Source organism: Astyanax mexicanus, chromosome 1 (assembly GCF_023375975.1).
Source record: "Astyanax mexicanus isolate ESR-SI-001 chromosome 1, AstMex3_surface, whole genome shotgun sequence".
In the NCBI taxonomy this organism is placed as follows: Eukaryota; Metazoa; Chordata; class Actinopteri; order Characiformes; family Acestrorhamphidae; genus Astyanax; species Astyanax mexicanus.
In genome coordinates this window covers 82819911-82838705 of record NC_064408.1, presented here as the reverse complement: position 1 = coordinate 82838705, position 18795 = coordinate 82819911, and the positions used below count along the sequence as shown (strand labels likewise).

Genomic DNA, 18795 nt, shown 5'->3' with positions numbered 1-18795 from the left:
GAGTTTTAAGAAATGTAGCCAAAGTTCTTAGAACATTTGTTTAGATAAAAAGCCAAATACAACATAATACTGCCTACAATACAGTGCTACTGTATATTACTATCGCTGTTATTAATCATTTATTTTCCAAGAATATTCTGTTCATTGAAGTAGCATAAAAAAAAATATATATATTTTTTATTTTTAACTTTAAAAACCCTCAATCATATAATGGGCTGGGTTGTATGTCTGATGTGTCCTCCACATTTAAATTACATCACCCTGCAACCTAAATAAAACACTGCATCTTTGCTGCTCAGTAAAGTGTGTGCAGGGTGTACAGATTCAGACCTCACTGAATGTATGTGTGGTAATTTTCATAAAACTTCTTTCTCAGCAACCCTGAAAACACAAGTATTTAGTCTTTTAACAGACCACACAGGATAAAGAAGGATTTTGATTAACCTATCAAAATCTGTGAGCTTTTTCTATGTTTTTGTTCCATGCAACTGCTCAGCTCTATCATCCAGATACTTTAACCTATCTACGAACGTCTTCTGTATTTATTTTGCATTTTTTTTCTGAGCTACAGAGAAGCTTTATTCTGGGGCATCTGTCTCATTTGTCTGTCTCATTCAACAGTTGAAATGTCCCATCAGAGCTTTCAAGGAATATTCAAATTTGTCTGGATTACAAATTATATTTGCAAATATTTTAAAGCAAACTGATCTGCTTTTAAAGTAAAACTTCAAAGTTAAACTGACTTCTGCTGTACACTAATTACATATTTAAGTGCTGGGCTTTTTCTGGGATTTTCTACCAACAAATAATTTTTACTGAAAAATTGCTAAAATCCAGATGAACAAGGTTCAAGATTTATTGTTTTGCATTCATCTTTAAAACAAAAAGGAATCATTAACAAATCAACTTAGGTTAGGATGTACAGCACCACATCTCAGAAGTGTTGCTTAAATCACCATCTGGTTCCACATTTCCACTAAAACTGCTTCACTCTGCAGGAGAACAGATGGGATCCGTTGCTTGAAGCAATTGCAGTTATATGGGCAAACCAGAAAGCTGAACAAAAATCAGCAGCACTTGATCAACGGGCTAAACATACAAGCCCTTGCATAATATCTTAATCTTGAAATTGTGTCATTGCTAAATTGTTCAAAAACATAAAACCAGTACAGATTCTATTTAATTCATCCAATGCTAAAACCTTTGCAGAAAAGTTGAGGCCCACATTGAAAATGACTGACTGCAGGGTCCAAAAAAAAGCAACAAGCTGACAGAGGAAAAAAAAAAAAAAAAAAACTTGCTTTATGGACAGCCCCAGCACAAATATCCTCTGGCAAATGAGCCTTAATATGCGATTCAGATTATGTTAGTTCTTGTTGTTTTGCATGTTTAAGAAGGCATTGGTAAATTTGCTTCAAGATGGTCCTGGCATAGTGCTGTATTGGCACATGTTCACCATTTCAAATGTACATTAAAGCAAGTTCCTCCATCACCAGCCAACAGAAGTGCACACTATGGCATTTTTCTGAGTGTGTACACAGTTGTAGGGTTGGATAACTGTAGGAAATGAGTCAGTTCTCATTGGCAGGTCCCTTTTTTGTCCAGTTACATAAAGTCGTCAGAGTCGTTGCCATCCTGTGAAAGATAATCGGAAACAAACAAAAACAACTTTAAGTGAGATGTTTACCGGAGGTTTATTAAGGACAATGGTTCACTAAACACAGATTAATTACATACATGTTTTTCTTCTCAGTTTTACATTGAACAGATAGTTGTAGCTCAGCAGGGCAAATGTAAGTAGGCAAAGAAAGTACCTCGTTTGTGGTCATGTTGTCACTCTTCATGAGGGATGAGTAACTCCTACAATAGAGATAGTCCTTTTAGCCACACTTAACTTGGGAAGCGTGCAAATGAAATGACACACACAGCTGAACACCTGTAATCAGTACAACGACTGGTTACAGGTCTTTCAAATACCTTAAATCCTCTTGCTCCTTTTTCCTCTTCATTTCTTCTTTTTCCTTCTTTTTAGTTTCTTGTACTTGCGCTTTTTTCTCGTTTCTCTCTTCTCTGTCTCGTGACTCTTTCTCAGCCGCAAGATCTGGGTATCGCTCTTCTTTTGTTTTTTCCAACCGATTGACGATTTCATTGATTTTCTTTTCTACTGCTACTGTTTTCACCTGTAAATAATAAACATTGACGTTACAGTATCTCATAAAATTACATTTTTGTAAATATTGTACTATATCTTTTCATGGGTCAACACTGAACATATGACATTTTGATATAATGTAAAGTAGTCAGTGTACAGGTTAAATAACAGTGTAAATGTGCTGTGTCCTCAAAATAACTCAATACACAGCCATTAATGTTTAAACCGCTGGCAAGAGTATTGAAAATGGACAAATGTGCTCAATTAGCTATTTTCCCTCTTTAGTGTCATGTGACTCATTTGTGTTACAATGTCTCAGGTGTGAATGGGGAGCAGGCCTGTTAGATTAGGTGTTTTGGGTACATGTGGAACCTGGGCCAGTTTTCCAACACGATAAAAAACACAAACAGACCTCCAACAACCTCCATGACAACTGCATTGATGAGGAAGCTGAAGATAAACGCAATGGGCTGGGCTATACCTAAACCAAATGGAGAACCTGAGGCATCCTCACATGGAAGGTGTAGATGCACAAGGTCTGAAACATCCACCAGCTCTGTGATTTTGTCTTGGAGGGTGGAAGAGGATTCCAGTGGCAACCTGTGACGCTCTAGTGAACTCCATGCCCAAGATAGTTAAGGCAGTGTTAGAAAATAATCAGTCACACAAAATATTGACACTGAGCACAATTTTGCCATTTTCAAAAAAATATAAAATCAGCTTCAAATTTCTAAATCAGCCTGGGCTAAAACTAGCCTAATTAAAAAAAAAAAAAAAACATTAAAAAAGGCTGTTCTTGCAGATTGGTTTCCAAATATTAATTTCCACACCATCTCTACTGGAAATGCTACTTCCACCAAGTTTTCCATTCTCCAGTTGTTATGAAGTCACCTCTTTCTGACGGTAAAAGCCTATCTGGCCAACATCCATGTCCCCAGTTTTCTTCAGATTGCTCCATGGAGTGTAAACAACATTAATGTTGTTCATTTTGCATCCTGTCATTGATGACACAATAAGTTATTAAATCAAACTACTATAAAATATTTAAGTTTAGCTCAGTTTTCAAACATTTGACAAGTTTTACAAGTATTACCTTGAATGCTGTTGTTCTTGACTAGTTGGGCACAGTCGATCAAAACTTCTTTAGGTATGTCTTCTATCGTACTCCCCTTTAAAAAGAACAAATCTATATAAAATGCATTGAAACAAAATCATCAATCTAGTGAAGAATAGCTGCTGAAAACAATATCTACCTTGGGCATTCTAAGATATACATGGGCTGAAGACAGTTTATCCACATGAAACCTAAAAATAAAAAAGAGATTAATTTAAGAACTGTGTTTTCTATACATTCCAATGTAAGCCTAGGTATTTATATATATTTTATTATATATTTTGTGCTTTAATTTAATAGCATATGTACTTTTTATGATTCAGCAGGAGTCTTTAAGATTGTGTTGCCCTTACCAAATGTCTTCAGGCCACCCATATTTTATGAGATCCTCATCTATCAGGAAACATTAGGGAATAGTATTAATTATGACAGCTGTAGAAAATAACAGTAAAGTTTATGTGAGTAAATGTGCACTTACTTTCATATTTGTCTTTACCCATGTAGATGATATAGGGTGGCGAGACAACTGTGGAAACAAAAAAACTTTACAACTTCATAAACACTGGAAGCTGCTTTAATATTCTATATTTATACTTCTTCAGAATATTGCAACCAGACTGCACTCTTTACTGTGCAACTACTGCACAAAAAACTTTAATACATAAGAAAAAAAAATAACTATTGTCAAGTATAGGTCAATGATAAAAGCCAAGCTAGTGCTTCCCTCTATAGTCTTTTTTGCCATTATGTCTGTGAGGAGGTTCTCTGACTGGAGAAAGGGAGTTTGGTTCCAAAGTTCTTCCAGACATATCTGTGAATTATTCTTCCCAACGTTCACAGTGCCAGAGTAAAAACAAAATAGCAGATAAATAATAAACTATGACTATTTTCAAGCTATGCACAATGTAAAGCAGTTGTCGGGATGGGCAATACTGGACTGAACAGAAAATACAATTATTGTCTAAACCACTGGCAACCAAAGTGAGTAGAATTAGCCAGTTTCCCTCCATAGGAGAAATTAACTTGTTAGTGTTACAAGGTCTCAGGTGTGAATGTATAATAACATGTATTGTATAACATATGCCAAACTTTACTGATACATGTTCTAAACATCAGGTACAGCCAATATAAAATTTGATGAAAAAGTTTTTCTTAACCAGCGGTTCTTAACTGGCCGGTTGGGACCCAAAATTGGGTCACTGACAGCCTGTAAAACAAAAATAAATACATAAACAAATAATGCTCATCTTTTATATTGGGTGGGGAAGAGAGACTTAGGGAGTTTTGTTTATTATGTACTCTGAAGGCAGAGACAGGCAGAGAAGTGCAATATCTAATTTTGTGGCCTTATTTATTTTGTGCAGTTTTTATATTTAATTTTATTGTAGTAGCAATCATGTAGTTGTCCTGTTCCTCCTCAGTTTCTTAATAAATGCTCTTAAATTTACTTTGCATGCATATGTATGTTTTGAAGGCTATTTTTCAAAAATAAATTTGATTTTGGTTTTTATTCTAAAAAAGTGGGTTGCAATTTAATGACCAAGTTGAGAACCCCTGGCTTACATAATTTATATTTTATTCAGGTTGTTTTTATGTAACCCCTCTTTATGTCTGAGAGTAGAACAGACATTGAATGTACCACATTCAGAAGTCTGGGCTAAAATACTCAGTATAAATTCAGCTCTAAAACAGGCTGTTATTAGTTTCCACCTGTGTAATTTCCACCCCATCTCTACTGGAAATTCTACTTTTTTAAAGTAGTTTAAAGTAATTTTCCAGTAGTTTTAATGCCTGACGGTAAAAGCCCATGACATGGCTTGATTAGAGATAATAGTACCTGTGTTTAAATAAATGTATGTAAATAAACACAAGAGAACACGAGAGACTAACCACATGTGAAGGAAGGAGTGAAGTGAGTAAAACTGATAGCAGTAGCTGTCTTTTAAAACACTGAGTAAAGATCCAGGTATTCAGAGATCAATAAAGCTGAAAAAACAGAACTCTTTTTACTTTATTAAAAACTGCTCACTGATCTGAAACTCTGAACTCTTTAGTGTGTTTAATGTGTCGTTTCTTCTCTTTAATCAGGCTCAGTGCTGCAGTGCGCTTCACTCACCGGCGCTGGTGAAGTAGAACACCATGCTGACTCGGTCTGGAAGATTCAGAGAGAAATACAGATCAGCTAGCAATAAAAAAATAGATGTTTTTAAATTCAAAATAAAGACTAAAGAAGCGCTTTTAACATCGTGCGACTATCCCAAAGCCACTGCTACGAGCTCATAACCACACAGGAAGAGATTATGGGTTTGCAGGAAGTAACCAGACCTTTATTTTATATAAAAAATATGAACTAAAACATTTAATTTATTAAACATTACTAAAGTTACTATTGAGAGCAATCCTTACTTCAGATATTTTTTTGGTAAATTTACAAGTGCTCTTAGGCTGTAACGCTATAGATTTAACTTTAATTATATTTAATAAAATAAATGATTAATAGATTCAAAATCAATAGATTCAGAGTTTAATTAAGTACATGTTCTCTATAACATTACAGAAAATCTTGTTTTTTTATTTAACCTTACTTAATTTTTTTCTGTATTTTTGTTTATTTATTTAGTACATATACATATACATATTTAAAAAAAAATAAATGATCAAAAAATGAATTAAACTAAATATAAATAAGTACGTAAACATTAAGTGTTAATAACTTAAAACAGAGTTTAAAAAAACATATAAATATAGGCTCAGACTGATACGACCTATATAATTTAAACCAGTTAGTTCTATGCAACAAAAAGAGTCATAAAAAAAAAATCTCAGGTTATCCTAAAGTTCGGAATGCATTATATAGCTTGGGATTTGTCTATATGCAGTTTTTTTTCCAGTAAGGTGATCAGTTTCATAACCCTTTCTAAAAAATATATATTAAAAAATTAATTAATACAAAACGTAAAACATGTTTTATACATGTTAATTGAATGCATAAAATCCAAATAATGAACGTGTTAATTATAAATAAATAAATTAGCAGGGTATTTTGTATGTTAATAATTTTGTATCTCTCTATTTTATAAAGTCTAAGGTATGGTGTGTGTGCTGTGTTCTGTGTTAAAAGTCTCTTCCGCTCTGAGTGCGGCTCTTTTCCGCGCGGACTCCTCGCCTTTGGCGCGCTGTTCAAAACCCGACCCCGCCGACACTCACTCACACACCCGCCGCCGCCGCACAGAGACACAGAGACACAGAGAGAGGACACAGCGCGCAGCTCAGCTCTCAGCTCTGAGAGGAACAGTGTGATATCAGCCCTGAGGAGAACACAGGTGAGGGTTTTACTGTGTATTCAGGTGGTTATTATTAATATTCTGTGTGTTACTGAGTTTACAGCGAGCTGTCTGACTGGAGTTTGTTGTTTATCTTCATTCGCGCCAAGAGTCTCGGAGCTAAAGGCTAACCTTAGCTAGCTAAAAATCTCCCATTGTGGCGGGATACAGTTTTTAATTTAGTAACAGTGTGGATTTACAGCTCTGTTTGTGTCTTTAGACTGTTTAGTGTAGTTTTATTAAAGGCTAGATGGCATTGTTTCAGTTCTGGGTGTTTTCGATTCTGTTCAGCTCGCCTGGAGAGTCTGAGGCCGCCAAAACAGACCCAGCTCTCAGAGGAAGAAACACACAGAGTTAGTTACAGGAACGTTTCAGATACTCTTTCTGCTTACTGTGTGAGAAATCAGCACCATGTGCAACACTTTAATTTACCTGACATTTTCAACAGCTAGCCCATATTTATGTAGCAGCTCAGTTCACCAGCTAAAGCTGTAACTTAACCTGTTAAGTGACTGAATGTAGGTTTATGCTGTAACCAAGTTTTCTAGATCAAGCTATTCATTTGATTAATCAAATTATTGTTTGTTTGATTTTAAAAATGGGATAATCAAGATTGTACCTCTTCACTTATAGAACTTATAGATTCTGTCAGAAACCTGTAAATAACTGTTTTTCCTTAAATGACAAGGAGGTTATGTTTGCACCATGTTTAATATAAAACCTGCTGTAAGGTTCTGCTTACTATATATATATATATATATAAATGTTAAGGAAACAATAGCTCATGTCACTTTACGATTTGTATTTGTTTACAAATAAAAACAATAATCTAAATTCTAATCTACAATCGCTCATGTATTTGAAAAATATTGAGATTTACAATATCACCCAGCCCTAAGTCAATTAAAATACTGTGAGGTGTCTTAAACAGAGTAACTAACTAGTAACATTCACCCAGTTTTATCACTTGGTGTTAATACTTTTATAATATGTGCGAGACAAGCTACTTATGTTTTTACGTGTTGTCTTTCGTATGCAAGTTTTTAGTTATATTACAATACATTTGGCAGAGGCTTTTTCCAAAGTGCCTTACAATAATGATATATATTTAGTAATATAAAACATAATTCTTTTTTGTGTTTAATTGTCTGTGTTTTGTTCGGGACAGCATCTGAACTGCATTGCAAGTCACACCTGCCATATTGTAGCTTTAGCATTTTATTGTGGCCTATACTTATAATACAGTATATTATCTGGCAAACTGTTTAAGCCTAAAACAATACTAGTCCTTAAGTTTTATTGGTAAAAACTGAAAAAATTACAAATCTTTTTTTTTTTTTTTTTTGTCCAGTGGAATTGTAATATCACTTGTGTAACTTTTGAATAAAATGGTTTGGAATAGGCACAAGCATCAGTTCCGGTGCTGTTGGATTCTGGAAGTCCTGTTGTTGTATACAATTATTCTAACCTTTTTTTTTTTGCTTTTTGAAATATTTTACCTTTACTGGAGTTATTGTTTAACTAAAGCTTGTGCTTGTGTATATTGTATATTTGAAAGATTGCACATAGGGGTAAATCTCTCTGTGGCTGTCTCTCACATCTCATTGTCTGTTGATGTGTAGGTATCTTCTATATAGGAGTCATATCGCTTTCTAACAGAGTTGTAAAGGGAAGTTTGGAGTGTCATCTGTTCACCTGTGGAATAGAAACTCATATCTTTCTTTTCTCACTATAGGTGACATGAAAATGTCAAACTGCACAACAAGGAAAAGAAAACACCCTTCTCCAGATTCTGGAAGGTAAGTTTCTGTGATGTAACACTTCTTTGTATACATACTTATTTGCTCTGTATTTAACTTCTAAACTATAAAAACTCATTCACAGTAACCCAGCAAAGAAGAAAATCTTGAGACAGGACGATTACCCAAGGAGAATGTCCCAACGGCATAAGGAGAATTGCCCGTCTCCACTAAAATCTCCAAAAAGGAGGGGTGCTCTCTCACAATCCCCACGCACACCTAAAAAGATGCAGAGGGCTTATGCATTGGAATCCCCACCTAAAAAAGCCTCACCACTGAAAGCAACAGTGGTAGCAGGAACCTTTTACAGCAAACAGAAGCCACTGTATCTGACGCCTCTTGAAAGAAAGCAATTGAATGAGGCAAAATCGCCTCCACTGAAAACCAACAAAGATCTGTCCAATCTTTCTGTTCCTGAAGCAAAGCCAATCAAGACTAACAAGCGTGGAAAGAAGGCTACTGTAAATGTTCAGAAGTCAAATTTGAAAGGCTATTTTCCAACCAAGCTGAACTGCAGCGCTTCCTCCAACCCAGATTCAGCCTTGAAGGTGGTGGAGATGAAGAAACCAGCCTCCCTTTCGTTCAGCAGTTTAAAATCCAAAAACAAGCCCAGGATTGTTGTGGGTGCTGCTTTCTTTGGTACTGGTAAAAAGCCCACTTCTATGTATAAGGCACATGTACAGAAGCCAAGGCCCAAACAGCCTGCAAGCTTACAGAAACCTACCTCGGAGAAACCTACGATGGAGAAAGAAGTGCCTGCAGCACCACAGGACCGATCTCCAGTGCGCAAGGCTGTTTTCATCAGTAAGCCAAAGCCAAATAGCCAGGTGTCATCAAACAGTGCTGCTCATGTTGCTGCCAAGTGTACCGAACCTGCAAAATTGAGTCCTCAGCCACAGAGCCCTTCAGGCATTACCAAGGAATTAAGAGTCGTTCTGAGGAAATCTGTGTCTCCTATTAAATCCAGCACTTCGAATGAAAACATACAGGTATGCACAAAGTATTTTGCTCTCAGTTGTTACTTCAGTTATGTGCATGTCCTGTCTTCTTGTTTAATATTTAAATTATATTTTTCAGAATTCACCCACAAAGTCTGGTTCTGACAGTTTGTTAGACCTCAGTGAAATTACCCCTTCAAGCCATGACAGCTGTTCAGATAATGGTAAATATGTAACCGTCAAGTGTTCTGTTTTAAACTGTAATAGTGTTTCCACAAATAATGCAAATGTTTCTGTCCTGTCTTTTTAGAATCTTCAGCTGTATACCCAATTTTTGGTTCCAGAAGGTAAAGAAATCTTTATATATTTAAAGTGTATTTAAATATAAAAAAAAGTTATTGTTTAACATTTAATAGATTTGTTTTGTAGTTCAAAGGTTTAAAATAATTTTTCAATTTGAAAAAATCTGTTTTAATTCCAGAAGGTTGTGGCATTCAGAAAGTGAAATGACTATTAATGCTATTAATTGTTTTAGGTCTCAGAAGAAAGGTTTTCAGTCTAACCCCCTGAACTGCAGCACTCCGTCTGCCCTCAATGGCACATCATCTCTTGTGGCCAAAGAGAGGAGTGCCAGGCGAAAGAAGGACTTGAAAAAACAAAATGATGATGATCAGTTGATCATTGTAAGTAGAAGTGATGCTAAATTAATCACTTAAAATTAAGACTTTTAAACTCGCTTTTTATGCCGATTGGGTATTTGTGTGCAGGATGCTGGCCAGAAGCAGTTTGGGGCCACCACATGCGAAGCCTGTGGAATGCTGTACAGTGTGGACAGTCCAGAGGACAATTTCCAGCACACACAGTTCCACCAGCGCTTTTTGGACACCATCAAGTTTGTGGTGAGGAACTAAAGTCATGTCACTTGCTTTTTATAGGTTTTAAAATTTTTGTTTGACAGTTTTAAGTTTTCCCCCTTATGACCCTTTTATTTGTTATGCTCTGTATTCATTTTACACTGTTGTCCATAAAGGGCTGGAAGAAGGAGAGAGGTATGGCAGAATTCTGGGATGGAAAAATCATTTTGGTCCTTCCTGATGATCCTAAATATGCAACTAAGAAGGTATGTTTGTCTGTGTGTGGACACAATTACACTACATAGACAAATAAAAACAGGAGAATTTGTAAAGGGAATCAGAAATAAAGTGAACACAAATCAAGACTTTCTAAATATTGTTTGTGTGCTCTATACATCTGATGTCATTGAGCCAGAATATGTTTATTTTGTTGCTTATTCATTTTTTTGGCTTGTTTTCAGGCAGAGGATGTGAGGCGCATTGCTGATACAGAGCTGGGCTTTCAGCAGGTTAGCCTTAGCAGTCCAAAGGCTGCCAAAACCTATTTATTCATCAACAGTGACAGAATGGTGGTTGGCTGTGTGGTTGCTGAGCCTGTGAGACAGGTGAGGGTTGTTTATCTTCTATCAGGCTTTGTTGGATTTCAACATAAGTGCTTGTGTTGGTTGCAAAATCACTTGACATTTGGATTTTTTTTTTTTTAATTTTCCAGGCCTTCAGGGTCCTAGAGCAACCAGAGAAGCCAAAAGATATGACCAAAGAAGACTTCATGGAGCGACACAGAGCCTGGTGCTGCTCCACTGTCCCAGAGAAAGCTATTTGTGGAATTAGCCGTATCTGGGTCTTCAGCATGATGAGGAGAAAGGGCATTGCAACACGCATGTTAGACACAGTCAGGTAAAAAAACAATTTCTTGTTTATTACACTTTGCAATTAGGGATATAACTATTTCAAGTCACCTTGCTTTGAGGGAAATGGGCATTCCTTTCAAACAAATAGGTGCAAAGGCATGTGTGTAAATAAATGGTCCCCCAGACCATTTTATAACGAGTAGGTCACAAAACAATTAATTCTTGACCTAATTTATTAAATGAATCAAGCATTGTGGATACTCCAACCTCTGCCACTCCTGATCAAGCTAATTATGAGGAGTAATTTGAATATTTGTGAAGCGTTGTATGTAAGGTGTCCAGGGTGCTACAGCTCTTAAGGACTGAGATTTATTTGTGTCCTTTTAATGCTTTATTTTTGTGTGTGTGTTTACAGGAATTCGTTCATGTATGGAAGTCACCTGACCAAGGATGAAATTGCTTTCTCTGATCCCACCCCGGATGGCAAGCTCTTTGCAACAAAGTATTGTGGCACACCAACTTTCTTGGTGTACAACTTCTTAGGCTGACTGGCATAGTCTGTTTTACAACTGATGTATTCTATCAGCATGTTCTATATATATTTGACTTAAGTGTTTTGCTGCTGGTCCATTTTTCCTTTACTGCTTTTTTAAACTATTAAATTCATACAAGCTGTTTTCCCCTTATCCATTAACTATGTTCATGCTTGCAACAAATTACTGTGGTTTTGTTTGCAAAACATAGTCTGTGTTATGTCAGTTTTTTTGACAGTGAAGTTGCTAAATTTTAATTGCGTACAGAATAGGTTTTATGGTTCCAAAATGATTTATACCTAAATGTGTTGTAATTATTCAAATAACATTGCTGAAGTGAGTGATTTATAAGCTAATGTTAATTACACAATTTTCTAATTCTGACATGTTCATGTAGTTTGATGTTAATGGTAAAGATAAAAAATGAAAGCACCTGTTTCAGAAGTAACTGTCAGCCTGAACGATGAAAGCTTTTCCCTTGTAAATATTTTAAATAAAAGTTGCTGCTAAGCATGTTACTCCTGTGGTCCCTCTGCTCATTTACAATGAAGATATCAAAAAGTCATTGAGAATTGAATTTATTTACAAATTAGGTCCAAACAAACTGTAAATTTGATTACATTACATTTAAAAACAAACATTTACAGAACAGACAGGGGTGAAAAAACATAAGGGGAAAGACAATCCATTTTTGATATAGCTTACATGAATATCCACATTAGTCTATGACTATCACCTCATTACTTTTGTCATCGAGCTGGCTGTTAGATTCCAGCACATGAACAATGTGTGCAGCTGAAGGTCTTTTGCGGGGGTCCTCCTCAGTGCAGAGACAGAAAAGCTCCACCATCCTCTGATAGGCGCCCCCAAGAGTAGCTGCATCAAGCGGAGGTCGAGTCCCCAGTCTCTCGTAATATGCATCTTCATCAAAGTCATCCTCATCAAAAGAGTCATCTGAAGGGAATAAAGGTTAAACACAATTACCATTAAAAACTCATTGTGGAAAAGATGTCCTGTCACACAAGGACAGGAGGCAAGAGCCCATATATATGGCACTTTTTCTGTTGTGCCTTTATGAACAAGGCACAAGCTAAGTAGCTTTATAAAAATGTCCCTACTTATTCAACTAGTATTTTGTCAACTGCTCAATATCTCTGACTCAATTCAGAATTTCATTTCCTTTCTGTTCAATTTTAGTAAAAGTTAGAGCAAGATAAGCCCAAAACTGCACGAAAAAGTGGTTAAATGGATACAAATAGAAGCATCACTACTAATAAGGCACAGCATTTATCTTTGTGAATGCTGAAAGATGGCATGGTGTGCAGTGTAAAAAGTATTAAGGATCTGTTTACCATCATCTTCATCACCCTCAGTGTCCAGCATCTCCAGATGAGGCACAGATAAAGTCATCATCTCCCACAGAGTGAGGCCATATGCAAAAATATCAGCTTTATCAGTAATCAGCCCCTCCTCCAGGGCCTCTTTGGGTTTCCATGGCTCCGTTCCTATATAGTAGGCATCTGGATTGCTCACTGAAAAGTGATCGATTAAAAAAGTCTATGTTAGGCTTTTAGGATGCTCTCTGTATACGTACACACATGAAAACACATTACTTACCCTGCATATTTTCATCTAACCGAAGGGATACGCCCACATCACAGATTTTGATACTTTCAAAGTCGCCTTTAATGACAACATTGCAAGATTTCATGTCTCCATGTAGTAGCTTCTTTTCACTGTGCAAGTACTGAAAGAAAACAAAAAAAATTAACTTACTCCAGTGGGACTGAGTATCAATAAACTATTTAAAAATAAACAGAAAATGTTTACATTGTATAGATATTACAACTACATTAAACCAATACTTAGCAGATAACAAAAAATTGATATTAAAATTAAAACTATTAATACCACACCTGTAAACCACGGGCTACATGGAGGGCCACTTTTTCAATGGTGGCAACTGGAAAGGCCGGTAATCCCTCCTCTCTTCTCTTTTCAATCAGGTCATTGAGAGACTGTTCCCCTCCGTACTCCATAGCCAAGCATTTAGAGCCATCTTTTGCTGTGGTGAAGGCTCTGAAGCCTGGCATTCAGAACACAGAACATTATTTTTTGAACTGCATACAAACAAAAACAATCTTATAAATGTTCATAAACATCTGGTGGAGGGGTTTCTATTTGATCGTTCTATTTATTTTTATTTCACCATAAATATATGGTCAACTATAAGATTTAAATGATGGTGGCATCAAGGACAGATTTGTTAATAAACTGGAGAAAAAGAAAAACCTAAGATAAACAATTATAGAAATACACTGACAACCATAAAGTCATAATTACCAACAATGTTAGGGTGCTGCAGATCTTTTAAAATCTTTGCCTCTTCAGACAGCCGTTTTTGATAGATATTCGTCTGCTTCTTTGCACACTTGCTGTTGATCTTCTTTACAGCCCAAGGTGAATGAGTTTGTTTCCCGTTTCTGAAAAAAAAAAAAAGTTTAACATACATGCATACATATTGTTAATTCAGCTACTGAATAGAAAAGTTTGTAGATTAGATGTAGAAGTTTGCAGTTATCACACCTGTTCATAAGATACACATTCACTCCTGTCCCACATCCAAGCTTCTTCATAAATGGAGAGGCTGGGATAGTAACTGGAGTACTACAAGCACTACCTGTTAAGAAAAAAGAAATTAAACAGAATTAATGTACAATGTCTAGTTGTACCCTTTAGATATTTGATTGCTGTGAAGTCTGATCTTCACTATACAGGAATGTGGTACAGTACAATCCAAGAAGAGTATATTTAAAAAAATCTTAACACTCATCAGTCTTAAAGAAATGTTACAAAACCATCTCTAAAGAGCTTGGACTAGGGCTGGGTGATATGGATTAAAACTGATTTCTTGATATGAAGTGTTCCTTCACAAATAATAAAATTTACTGCAACTTTTTCTTGTTCTTTGTAAAATACAATAAGTCTCTCTGAGTTGTAGATGTTGCTGCATATGAAACTGTTCCTCAATCTCCATTGTCTGCAGTAGCTAATAAAAGAAAATGTTTAGAAAAACAAGTCAAACAGGAATAGCACTATGTCTAAGTCAATTCGTCAGTTTAAGGCCGTTTGGACGTGGGGAGACAGGTGCCAAGCAACGCTAAGAGTCTGATGTTAAGTGAAGTTTAAGGGTTAACTTTACCTAGCCCTCAGTGCTATATCTTTACAACTAAGGCTGTATCTTTGAAAACATTTTGTCCTTTGCGATTTTAAGCTGTAAAATTGACTGTGAGGAGAGGCAGGTGGGCGTTCTCTGCTGCAGTCCTGTTGGCCAATCAGGGGTCAAATATTTTTATGTATAAATATATATGAACAAGAGCCAAATCCTGTCATTCTTCAGAGACCACTGATTCAGTGAAATAAAGCAGGGCTAAATCAAAAAACCTGAGCACTTTTTTCTCAAAAAAAAAAAAAAAAACAGCTCACAAGGCATTTATTCATACTAGAGGCCACAACTAGACATTTTAAAATGAATGAAAAAACAATGGTAAAGTATGTGTCACAGGCCATTAAATAGCTGTTTAATGCACCTAATAGCACTTTGTCCTTTTACTTTACCTCATGAAGTCCCTCAGTGGCATACACTGAACATCATGAGAGCACAACAGTAGAGAGAGTGAATGCAAAAGAACACTTTTTGCTTCTACAGGTCTGTTTCAACCAGTTTCACAATTAAATCACTTTAATTAAACGTTTCAACTAGTTCTGATACGATTTCTAGAACATACTGTTAAAATATAGGCTAAAAAGTGACATTTATGTTATATTAGGATTTAAACCTCAAAATATTAAATCATGTGCCAACAGTAGGAAACAGATATGAATGAGGGGCTCACTGAACTTATGTGATTTAAATTTTAAGATTTTGGACGCATCATTATTTAGAGATGTGTGTGGGCTCTCATTGGTTTATTAGAAGTGTTATAATAACTGCTGTTTAAAGTGTTGGTCTGTACCTGGACTCTTCACTCGGGCTGGTTTTCGGGGGGTTTTGAAATCCGCGCTGCTCTCCATCTCACTGCAGTTCAGACAGAAATACACGATTAATCACTCAAAACACTCCACTACCACAACACTGCCTCACTCTATACACCAATCACCACACATACTCACCTCTCAGAGCTGAATATTTACTCAGAATTAACCGATATAAGTCTGTGTATACCGCTGCTCGCTCTCTCTTTCTCTCTCTGTTGTGGAAAACCGCGCCCGCCGTTCAAATCCTGCCGGTCGGTTAGGTGACGCTCGATGTACGGAGTCAACAGAGGGACAAACCAAAGAGAACGCGTTTAAAGCTCATACTGCTCTGGAAAATAAATTAAAAGACCACTTTAGTTTCTGAATCAGTTTCTCTGATTTTGCTAATATAGGTATATGTTTGAGTAAAATGAGCATTATTGTTTTATTCTATAAACTAGAATAACATTTCTAGGACAACATTTCTCCCAAATTATTTATTTAATTGCAGAAAAAGAGAGCTTTCAGACCCCAAATAATGCAAATAAAATTTAAAAAAAAAGTTTGAAGAGTTCAGAAATCAATATTTGGGGGAATAACCCTGGTTTTAATCACAGTTTTCATGCATCTTGGCATGTTCTCCTCCACCAGTCTTACACACTGCTTTTGGATAATTTTATGCCACTCCTGGTGAAAAATCCAAGCAGTGAGCTTTGTTTGATGGCTTGTGATCATCCATCTTCCTCTTAAATATAAAGCAGAGGTTTTCAATTAGGAAAAAATCAAAGAAACTTTTTTTTAGATGGTCTTTTATTTTTTCCAGAGCTGTATTTATGTATTTTACCCTTCAGATCACACCTCTAATTCTTGAAGTTTTGCAGATAGTAGTAATAGTAGTAACTTTTTGTAGTTGCGTGTAACAAATATTTCACTGTCAATTTCAAGCTAAAGAAAAATAAAGATTTTTTTAGATAATATATATCATATTTGATACATTTTTGTACAACATGTTGTTTCAAGTGTTCAGTGACCCTATGTCCTCATATGGGGACTTTACATTTCTGTTTGTCTGTACCATGATAATTAATGTTTTAAAGGTGTCTATGGAAAAAAAGTTTTGCTAGAAAGCGTTTAGTACTTGATCTTTTTGAAATACAAAAGATCAATCCGAGATGTATATTTATGCTTCATGTAAAACTGTTTTTCTTTGCCTTACCATAGAACTTTGCACCCACCCACTGCAGGGAGCGTCACAGTGCTGTTAGCCAATCAGAGGCAATACATTTTATATGTCATAATAAGAACCAAAATCATTTTTTCTGTCCACTTCTCCTACAAACTAAAACATCCTGAAACAGGAGCACCGGAACTTACAGGGCATTTAGTCATACATTAAATGGAATGAGACCTTGAAGGCCATGACACTTTGGCCTCATATAAAGACACTGCCTGTATTATCTAATGGTCACTTGACAGCATTTCTTTGAATTGATTGAAAACGAGATGGTGGGAATCACAGTCAAACGTCTCTTCAGCCAGTCCAGACAGAAACATTGGCCAGGTAACAACTCTCATGTTTGAAACTAGTTTATTTACTAGTCCTTCTGATCTCAAATGGCAAGGATAATTTTTAAATGTTAAAATAAACCACTGTTACTATATGAGGATTTTTTTCCCCCAAAAATGACTTCCTGTAGAAAGACAAAGTTTACCTTTCATACTTCTTCTACTAATCCCAAACAGACGGAGGAGAGAAATGCACTCCAAATAAAAAAGTCTCAGTAGGTTATAGCAGTAAATCACTAAAATATGGTGGGCCTACTGCCCTAAACCACAAGTTAGGATACCTTGTTACACCAGTTGAATGGTTTCACCTGCATTCAGTAGGACACTGCCGACAAGTGTTGGACAGGAGCAGTTACAGATTTCACAGAATAAGCTTTCTGCTCCACAAACTATACTGTTTTAATGGAGTTACCTGTAAGCTGCAGAAGTGATGTCAAATTATACAGACAAGCACCAGGAAAACCAAGCCTTACACATACAAATATTGTTAAACAGTAACTACAGATATAAGACCTTAAGACATATGACAAGATAGCCACACAAAACATATGAAAAACTGTGGAGTAAAAATGGTTCTAGTTTTTCTGTATAAATGTAAAAAAAAAATGGGCATTTCGCAGATTTCACCCAGACAGCAAAAGGAATGGTCTGCGTCACTCTTATGTGCTCGTACCGTCCTGATTATACAAGTATCTGCTGGATAAAATACACTGTTCAAAAATTATTAGCATCGAAACAAAAATATCAAAAATAAGAAAAATGTAAAATAAAAATGCTAACTTCAGCATATAGTATTACCAGTGTTACAAGCATAAGACAGGACATCTGCTGATTTTTAAACTCTCTGAAGGTAAATCATTCAGATCATTATTTACCACACTGCCCCTGTCAGGAGCTGCTAGTGTCCACTAGGGGGAGACGTTTCACAACTAAAACGACCAACCGTAGATATCAGTATCTTGAGTGGAGCTGTGTTCTCAATGGTTCACTCATTAACTCATTCACTTAAAGTGTACATCTGGACAGGGCTGTTGCTGTTTTCCGTTCAAAACTAACCGCATATTTTCTACATCACATTACATTACGTTACATTAGGCAGACGCTTTTGTCCAAATCTACTTACAAATAATGATGTAAATTTAGAAATAGAGGACATTTTAGACAGGGCCTAAAGAAGGCCAAAGGGAAATAGTGTGATACAGGAGGAAAGAAGGAAATGAGGTTAGAATTGTTACTATGTTCAAGGTGTTACAAGAGTAAATTTCTATTGGGGAAAGGCCAGGATTGTAGGCAGGCTATTACCTATACTTTCTCTGCCATGCCTTTGTAATGTGTGCAGTGTGTGGTTGTGCATTGTCTTATTGAAAAATGCATGAACGTCCCTGGAAAATATGCCACCTTCAAAGCAGCATGTGTTGCTTTAAGTCTCAGTGTACTATTCTGCATTAAAGTTACCATCCCTGAAGTGTACTGACCCCATCCCACATCATGATAGACCCTGACTTAAAACATGTTGCTGATAACAGTCTGGATGATCCTTTTTTGTTTTTGGTCTGTAGCTCACAGTGTCCATTTCTTCTAAAAGAAATCTAAACCACTAATTTATTTAATAACAATACACGACCATCAGATAAAATATTAAATATCT

The 18795-nt window shown here is 36.1% G+C and overlaps 3 protein-coding genes across 3 annotated transcripts; 1 reads left to right on the top strand and 2 right to left on the bottom strand.

Moving 5' to 3' along the window:
* Positions 1-842: 842 nt before the first annotated feature.
* On the bottom strand, positions 843-5581 carry ccdc25 (coiled-coil domain containing 25). The gene is made up of 9 exons (XM_022684858.2): positions 5383-5581; positions 3745-3792; positions 3620-3659; positions 3406-3457; positions 3246-3321; positions 3044-3147; positions 1978-2180; positions 1815-1860; positions 843-1635 (listed from the first exon to the last, which is right to left on the bottom strand). The coding sequence occupies exons 1-9, from the start codon at positions 5405-5407 to the stop codon at positions 1606-1608; spliced, it is 624 nt and encodes a 207-aa protein (XP_022540579.1). The 5' UTR covers positions 5408-5581; the 3' UTR covers positions 843-1605.
* Positions 5582-6445: 864 nt separating this feature from the next.
* esco2 (establishment of sister chromatid cohesion N-acetyltransferase 2) lies at positions 6446-12082 on the top strand. The gene is made up of 11 exons (XM_007255412.4): positions 6446-6589; positions 8325-8388; positions 8474-9377; positions 9466-9550; positions 9637-9673; positions 9862-10009; positions 10094-10225; positions 10357-10446; positions 10642-10785; positions 10893-11077; positions 11447-12082. The coding sequence occupies exons 2-11, from the start codon at positions 8330-8332 to the stop codon at positions 11577-11579; spliced, it is 1917 nt and encodes a 638-aa protein (XP_007255474.3). The 5' UTR covers positions 6446-6589; positions 8325-8329; the 3' UTR covers positions 11580-12082.
* A 44-nt stretch (positions 12083-12126) lies between these two features.
* On the bottom strand, positions 12127-15891 carry pbk (PDZ binding kinase). Its single transcript, XM_007255413.4, has 8 exons — positions 15738-15891; positions 15581-15642; positions 14151-14244; positions 13908-14047; positions 13481-13650; positions 13182-13311; positions 12917-13096; positions 12127-12518 (listed from the first exon to the last, which is right to left on the bottom strand). The coding sequence occupies exons 2-8, from the start codon at positions 15636-15638 to the stop codon at positions 12283-12285; spliced, it is 1008 nt and encodes a 335-aa protein (XP_007255475.1). The 5' UTR covers positions 15639-15642; positions 15738-15891; the 3' UTR covers positions 12127-12282.
* Between the last annotated feature and the right edge of the window lie 2904 nt (positions 15892-18795).

Bases quoted from the DNA above. Each gene is read 5' to 3' on its own strand.
- ccdc25 (XM_022684858.2), bottom strand. From the start codon at position 5,407: ATGGTGTTCTACTTCACCAGCGCCG. The intron at 2,181-3,043 runs GTGACTTCATAA...TATTATTTACAG, and splicing joins GCTTTTACCGTCAGAAAGAG to GTGAAAACAGTAGCAGTAGA. The intron at 1,861-1,977 runs GTATTTGAAAGA...TCTCTATTGTAG, and splicing joins AAGGAGCAAGAGGATTTAAG to GAGTTACTCATCCCTCATGA.
- esco2 (XM_007255412.4), top strand. From the start codon at position 8,330: ATGAAAATGTCAAACTGCACAACAAGGAAAAGAAAACACCCTTCTCCA. The intron at 10,786-10,892 runs GTGAGGGTTGTT...TTAATTTTCCAG, and splicing joins TTGCTGAGCCTGTGAGACAG to GCCTTCAGGGTCCTAGAGCA. The intron at 11,078-11,446 runs GTAAAAAAACAA...GTGTGTTTACAG, and splicing joins CGCATGTTAGACACAGTCAG to GAATTCGTTCATGTATGGAA.
- pbk (XM_007255413.4), bottom strand. From the start codon at position 15,638: ATGGAGAGCAGCGCGGATTTCAAAACCCCCCGAAAACCAGCCCGAGTG. The intron at 14,245-15,580 runs GTACAGACCAAC...TTTTCTTAACAG, and splicing joins AGCCCGAGTGAAGAGTCCAG to GTAGTGCTTGTAGTACTCCA. The intron at 13,651-13,907 runs GTAATTATGACT...TCTGAATGCCAG, and splicing joins GCAGCACCCTAACATTGTTG to GCTTCAGAGCCTTCACCACA.